This window comes from Aplidium turbinatum, chromosome 15 (genome assembly GCF_918807975.1).
Source record: "Aplidium turbinatum chromosome 15, kaAplTurb1.1, whole genome shotgun sequence".
Lineage (NCBI taxonomy): Eukaryota > Metazoa > Chordata > Ascidiacea > Aplousobranchia > Polyclinidae > Aplidium > Aplidium turbinatum.
In genome coordinates, this window is record NC_137486.1 from 20,859,976 (window position 1) to 20,867,772 (window position 7,797).

The following is a 7,797-nucleotide window of genomic DNA, read 5'->3' on the forward strand; positions in this document are numbered from 1 at the left end:
GATTGAGGAATATAAATGGAATCAGTGAAGCAACGAAGTCAACATCTTTCCCAAAAGCTCAGAGGATAGACACTGAACTTTGTTAATAAACAAAAGACAACATTAAACACATAACTATGTTTCAAGGCTCAGGGTGTACAATTGAACAAGGCAATTCAGTGGAAACTATAGTATATAAAATGATATAATTTATAGGCAGCAAAAATTTGTTAGCAAAGCCTCTCATATTTTTCTTATTTTGGACACTTCATACTGTCAGCCTCTGTGTCTGTGAACGACTCTACGACAGCGGTTCAACGCCTCAACAAGCAGCTGATGCAAAACTACAATGATTGAGCTTTTGGAGCCGCTCTTAATTCAAGAATAGGCTAAATATTTCTATAACAAAGTAATGAAATTTTGAAAGAGGTGGTGTTACTATGTTAATCTGACTCTATTCAATTGCTGATCCAGCAAATAGCCTGAAGGAACGATTTCGCAAACACAATGATGTGTACCGTGTAGGTCTAACCCAGACAACAAAATCTCCTACTTTTACGTTGATTCAACGTTTGGAGACATTGAATTAATGTAGAGATAACAGAGTATGCTGTCTGGGAATCTACATTGATCTGACCTTACAAATCTCAGTTTTTTAGGATACCTAATAGCCTATACTGGTTTTAACCACGTAATATTGTCGTAATGAAGTTAATGGACATTATCAGTATTGGTTCTGCTTTTGCGGAAAATATTATGTTTTCGGGCATTGTACTCGGGTGGCCTTCGCTGCAAGTCGTCCTCGAGGACAAAGGATATTTTCAAGATCGATGCGAAGTCAACGGAAATCTGTCGACAAACGTTGCGGCGGATTGTGACGCAAGAGAAGCAAGTTTCAATTTGGTTTTTACTCTCGCGTCTGCTTTCTTATTTTTCATGTTATTTCCATCCGGATATATCCTGGATAAGTTTGGCATGTGGTTGTCTCGCAGTTTATTCGTTGGACTCTATCTGTTGGGATTTATTTTGATAAGCGTCTCTTCCGCAAGTACATCCAACCTCCTCTTCCCTTCAATTGTCCTCATTGGCTTCTCGGGAAGCAGTTTCTTAATGAGCAACATGCAACTCGTTAGTTTATCCAAATATGGCCGTGGCACTCTTATTGCTTTGATGGATGGAGCGTATGATTCAGGAACTCTTGTGTTTTACTTGATAAAAAAGTTTGTAGATGCTGGCGTGGGATTGAACGCTGTATTTTGGGCTCTCACGTGTTTAACTATTTACCCGTTGCTGAAGACTTTTATTTTGATGCCGAAAAAGCGCGTTCCCTTTCCGCTCCCTAATAATTTTAAGTATGGTTGGAGGGAATGGCCTTGCTTTAAAGTCAAAAATAAAAAAACTCAAGATATAAAAACCATTAAAATTCCTGAAACGGTGCGCTTAGATAACAATCGCAATTTATCAAAGCCCGGTAACGATCAACAAGGCACGGAGATAACATTTGCTGAATGTCTTCGTAATAAACTGTTTTGGTCGAGCATGTTTCATTACACCCTCATTGCCTTTCGCACCACTTTCTTCCTCGGTTCCTATATAGCTTGGGTGAGAAATTTTCAAACTGAGGAAGAAGTCAAAAAATCAGCAGAAATGTTAAATTTAATTCTTTTATTTAGCTTTCCAGCAGCTCCCTTAATGGGGTTAATTATTGATGGAGCTCGAAAATTTGCAAAACGAAGTACAAAAGTAAACCAAGTTATTAATTTAAAAGGAGCTTTAGCAGCTGCAATCGTGACGAGCCTTTTGGGCATTCTTCTTTCCGTTACAGTGTTAATTCCAAGTGTGGTGGTTTCAATTGTGTTTCTGCTTGTATGCAAAACGTACTTATACTGTTGCTGCACCGCATTTGTACTGTTCTTTTTTCCTGTTAAACATCTGGGAAAGCTTTATGGTCTTATCAACTTCACAGCCGGTCTTGCATTTTTGCTTCAAAATGTTCTGTTTCGTTTTGCCCAAAAAGTTGACCCTTCTTTTCTCTATATTCATTTGGGTCTATGTGCATTGACTGTCACTACTTTAATTCACCCACTTCTAATATATCTAGAAGCAAAAAAGATTGAAAAAGAATTTTCCACCAAGCGAAATATCATCCCAACGTCAATTCCCAATCTACAAAATTGATTTTTGCCGATCACAGATCACAATACTCTGTGTAACGTAATGGTGTGCGACCGTGCCAATTCCTTCTATTTCGTAAATCGTTCGGTCTCACGAGCACGTTTCAACATTCGCGTTTTGTCGCTTCTACCTTTTTCCAGACCCTTGATATACCATGGCAAGTAATGTTTATGCTATGATGGTAGAAAATACAACATAAAAGTGAAAAAAAAAGAACACGTTTGAAGAATAATGCCATAGCGGAACTAACACGATTGGTGAAAATACATCAAACGTTTGAAGAGCAACGCCAAAAAAGATTTGACCATTGGCGTAATGCATTTCTTAAAAACAGATTTAAACACTTGCGAAGAGACGTTTTGGAAGAATATTGTCAGCCTGAACAAATGTTTGAGTCCCATGAGTTTAAAGAGCTTATCACCCAAAGGCAAAGTAAAAACAGGGATTTTTCTTTACAAGAAAAACGTTGCTAATAACGCTTGACTCTGTGACATGTAAATCATTGCTGTATGAGCTAGTTGTTAGTTACACCTGCTACAAAGTGTTTAGTTTAGTGTTTAAAATCATATAATGTGTACCGGTAAGTCGGTAACCTTTTCTAGTGAACCTTTTACCCCCCATAAACAGTGGCAGTGACTCAAACTAGATGTAATGACGGATATTGTACGGACATATGCTTCGTATGATAAGCATGCAGATTTTAAATGATCTGAACAGAAAAGCTTTTTTTAAATTTAGTTGCCGACCACTGGCTGCTTTTCAATGGCATCATGAAGCAGTCACCTGCTCAAGGAAGCGTTTGGGTAAAAACTAAAACATCCGCATTGCTATCAACTTATTGTACATTGTTTTGAATGGACCTTAGGTTAACATTTTGATCATAGCGGTCTACATTAAGGGTCAATGAGAAACTTGTTTTGCTTTGCGTAGTTGTTGAACCTAAATATGCCGTCCCCCCCGATAGCTCAGTTTGTGAGCGCGACTTTGTGAACAAAGAAGTTTCAAGATCAAGCGGCGCTGGTTCGACTCTCGGGGTGTGCGCATGAGCAACGCTTTCTGGGGACCGCTCTCCATTCAGCGGCACCTAATGGATGGAATTTTCAATCATTCACCGGCAACAGCACTTCAACAACCGAAAATTTCACTCTGCCAATCTCGGTAACTTTCCGGCTTCAAAAGCCTCTACAAGTATGCGCAATTGACAGGAATAACTTCACAGTGTAGATTTTAACGATTTGTTTTAGCCTGAACTGATGCCGCGAGTTCGCTGTGGCAATAGCGAATTGCACTAGCTTACGGAACATCTACACTGTGAAGTAAGCAACGATCATGCTGCTAAAAGCGAAACTCAATCAATTGCATACCAGGAATAACCTATCAAAATTTTGTCATTCCGAAGATAAAATTTAAAACCAAACCAAGATATGTCTGTTGATCGTTATTTCCTGTATATTGTGACTAGATGGTGCCATTATGTTGTAATATCATTCTTTGTGAACGTCCCAACCCCACCTTGTTAGGTTTAACAATAACTTTTAATAATCACCAGCTTTGTGTACGTATTCATTATGTAAACCGCACGGCCTATTGCTCCTTGTTGTAAATACATCTACGGTACTGTATGTTCAAAAGCGTATCCCATACCGACGCTTTTTGTTCCGCTTATTATTATAGAAAGGCTCTTGTGTCATAAATAAAATAAATTCTCAAAAAGTCTGCCTCGCCAGCTTAGTAATTGTCCGCCCCGTTAGCTTTGTGGTCAAGCACACAACTCAACATCAATCGGTGCTGGTGGGGTTTGTGCGCTTGAGGAACGCATTTTATGAACTGTTCTTCATTCAGCGGCATCTAGTGGATGGAATAATTCAGACAATAGGCAAACTTCAACAACTATAGAAAACTCCACTCTGTCAACTCGATAACCGGTCCTGCGTCAGTGGTTTAAAACTCCTACAACAGTTCTTAACCTTGTTAGTTAGTTTTGAATCTTTATCCTTGGACTGACAAAGCCTTGGTATGTTATTCCTGGTAGTTTCGCATACTTGTAGAGGCTCTTGGCGCAGGGCCGGTTACCGAGATTGGCAAAGTGAAGTTTCCGATTGTTGAAATGTTGTTGCCGGGGAATTATTCCATTCACTAGATGCCGCTGAATGGAGAGCAGTCCTGCAATGCGTTGTTCAAGCGCACACCCCGAGAGAGTCGAACCAGGCCCGCGTGATCTTGATCCAGGCAGGAGCTAACGGGGCGAACCTGAGAGTTACCGCCCACCAGAAGGCGATGTTGACTTTTTAGAGGGGTGGAAATACTCAAGGGGCACTATATTCAGAAGGTGTACCGATGTTTTTCTTACCGTACTGCAAGTTTGCTTTAGTATTTTTGCTTGATCTAGAATTCTAGATTACTGTAGGCTATATTCTTGCTCTGTTATATTCTCGCCTACTAGGGGCACATGCTTATTTTAGCGGAGAACCGAGAGAAATACTGCTTTATTTTCTTGAAGTACGGTAGCCTATTAATAAATTTGAATGTATTTCTTTAAGTAAATTTACCATATTCTCAGTCATAATTTAAGTTTTAGTTCGTAATCCCACAATGCAGAATCCGATACAACTAGGCCTACCATATTTTCATCGCCTAAAAAGAGGACACGTTTTGCCAGCTAGTCGGCTGCGTAGCCGTGTCGCTTCGCTGCTTCCTGTCGTCTGTTGTATCGCAGTGTGGTGTGTGTTATCGCAATGGGCGCAAATAAAAATACGATTATTATTATTAGCTATTAGAATTTTACGCTTGAAGAATCTTTTTAGATTATTACAGTGTAGGCCTACACAGCAAAAGTTAACAAAAAAAAACAAGAAAACAGTTGACTGAACGTTTAACTTATTTTTCCCCACTTTTAGTGCTTCCGACAACAAATGATTTTGTTTTATTAAGAGTCAGGCACGAAAAGAAATTAGGCACGACCTCCAGGTAGCCAAGCCTTAACTTTTTTCAACAAAGAATGGTCAGCCTTGAACGAAATTGTTAAATTCTTTGCATGAAATATGATTAAAACAGTAGGCTGCGCGTAATCGTAAAGATGCTAAAAACGGCGTGAACTAAAAAGCTGTTCGTTTCCTTGCAAAGCTGTAGGCCTATCCATGCCACGATTTCTTTTGCTGAAGGTAAGGTGTTATACACATTGCACTTGTAAACATTTGTTTCAAGTAACTAACGAACCAAACTGAGTTGGTAGTCAACAATGTCTACAAGCGTTGTATCAATAATATAGCGTATACAGGCAAAAGAATAATTTTTTTGTGAAAGTGTAAGCATTGCCTTTAAAATATTGTTCAATATCTTACAGTGAACCAGGCAATGATCGTTCAACAACAGTTCAATAAAATGCGCGAATTTCTTGTAAAATCCATAAATCAGCATGTTACATTGGTATACAAAATGTTTAGAAAACAAATAGCCTACAAGCCGTCGCTGAAACGTCATCAAGCAATATAATCCTGTTGAAAATATAAGCATGAAAACCCAAACTGTCAAAAAAGAGGACATTTGAGCATTTTTTTAGTGTCCTCGGAGGACAATTCATTTTTCTTGAAAAAAAAAAGAAGACAAATCCTCTTAAAAGAGGACGTATGGTAGCCCTGACCCTAGATACAACTTTATTGTAGCTTATCAGCCCACTCATCCTCATCAGTAGCCTACAGCCCTCAGGCTATGGTTGTCACGTGACTCAGGAAAAAAGATATCCTTGGCCAGACAATAAAAATCTCTGAAAAGAGGCGCTGGGGTAAAAAAGTTAACTAACGCTGCTCTACAAGTAATGCAAAACTGCCTTAAATAGCCCATCAAAGGCTTGTCAGTCTGAGGGTAAAGATTCAAAAGTAACAACTTAATCAGTTACCAGTAGCCTACACGTTTGTGGCTACGAGAAAAATGTGATCTAGAATACATTAAAACGGTATAAATGCGCCAATAGCTCAGCTGGTTCAGTGCTTGATGTAAGAGCAAAATACTGCAAGATCGAGCGGTGTTTGTTTGACTTTAGGAGTGTGCGTTTTTACAGACTGCTCTCAATACAGCTGCACCTGGTAGATTAGCCTAGGGGAAGGTCTTGACCTATGAACCGGGTTTACCCATGATCCACCCCCTTCAAAAAAAATTCTGTTGCACTCTAGCGTCAACTTGTACCATTTCTGAACGTGCTAATGCCTCAGAAGGTTTCTTGGAAAATTTTGGGTTATAGCTGAAAGGCGTTTTCCAGTTGTTAAGGAAGTTCTGTTTTGAGCCTTCCAGAGTAAAATTTTGGTGCCATTGATTTTTTGTTCTGGTACCTAAGGTTTAGCTCAGTGCAGGAAGCTCTATTTCATATATGCAATGGTAGGCATTAGTGCTGAATCTTAGTTAGACTGTGGCTAATAACTTGCTTTAATTTTTTAGTTCTGATGCAAAGCATACCAATCAGGCTGGTCTTGACCCATGAACCACCAAGGAGCATGACTCTTGAGCCATGGTTCATGGGTGATGCCATTATGTCATAGTATGTAGGACTGTATAGGCTGTATTATGCTGTAAGGTTTAAGTGTAATTTAGCTTGGTTAAGGGCATGTTCAAATCATATTTAAAATTAATATGTATTCACACACTAAACCTTTGTGATTTCATATCTCTCACTCAACAGTTGAGAGTATAAATACTTAATAGGTAATGAAAAGATTGGATTGCGCGCTTACAAATTCATCGCAAGCTGGGTTTCTTAGCTTTGTCATGTAATCTTAATATTACTATACCTACATTTTAAGCTGAGGCTATATTTACATTATATAGTGTAATAATAACCTCATGGCTCAAGGGTAATTCGGGGTGGTTTATGGGTCATTACCAGCAGCACCCTTGAGCCACTTTGGAGACTTTCAAGGAAATGTTCATAACTGATACGCTATTAAAGGTATTGATCTGAAACTTCCCCATGATCTGCCCCAATAGTTATGTTAAATGCTTTAAAAATTTGAGCGTTCTATCTTCAGCAAAAAAAAAGTTAACGCAAAAAATCTAAAAAGTGGCTCGTAGGTCAAGACCTTCCCCTACAATGTCTCACAGACAACAACAATTGAAAACTTCACTTGGTCAAGCTCGGTGACCTGACCTGCATCAGTGATTCAACATCCTACCCTACAAGTGATGTATGAAACTACCAGGATTACGCTCTCAAAAAAGCTTTCCCAGTCCAAGGATAAAGATTTCCTCAATCAATTGTCTGAAGCACGGTGACCTCTAGTAGCCAGATGGTTTATGCAGCAATGGTATAAAACCTTCCCAAGTAGGCTTGAAACTGAAAGGAACAAACCAATAAGAAGGCCGAGGATGAAGATTCAATCCAACCAATGCATCCATAATTAAAATGAAATAAAAGACATAGTGTAGCGATCCATAAAACAACCAATTCTTTTATGCGGTGGACTCTTCTTATACGGCACAAACTCAGACATTCCTTTGCGGAAGGCGGTGGAATCACGCAGAATCACTTCGCGACACGATATCACAAACACAACACCACATTATTATCATAAACACTAAACATACCTATTTCATACTATGTCTGTTACAATTGTGTTAACGTTTTAACTCCTTAAATTTGAACTAAACTTGGTA

At 39.0% G+C, this 7,797-nt stretch overlaps 1 protein-coding gene across 1 annotated transcript; it reads left to right on the plus strand.

Annotated features, from left to right (window-relative positions):
- The first annotated feature begins 684 nt into the window (after positions 1–684).
- Positions 685–3,834, plus strand: LOC145784057 (equilibrative nucleobase transporter 1-like). Its single transcript, XM_082595812.1, has one exon. It carries the CDS (start codon positions 685–687, stop codon positions 2,155–2,157), a length of 1,473 nt encoding a protein of 490 aa, XP_082451938.1. The 3' UTR covers positions 2,158–3,834.
- Positions 3,835–7,797: the final 3,963 nt, after the last annotated feature.

Excerpts from the sequence above, each read along its gene's own strand:
- LOC145784057 (XM_082595812.1), top strand. The coding sequence starts at position 685 with ATGAAGTTAATGGACATTATCAGTATTGGTTCTGCTTTTGCGGAAAAT.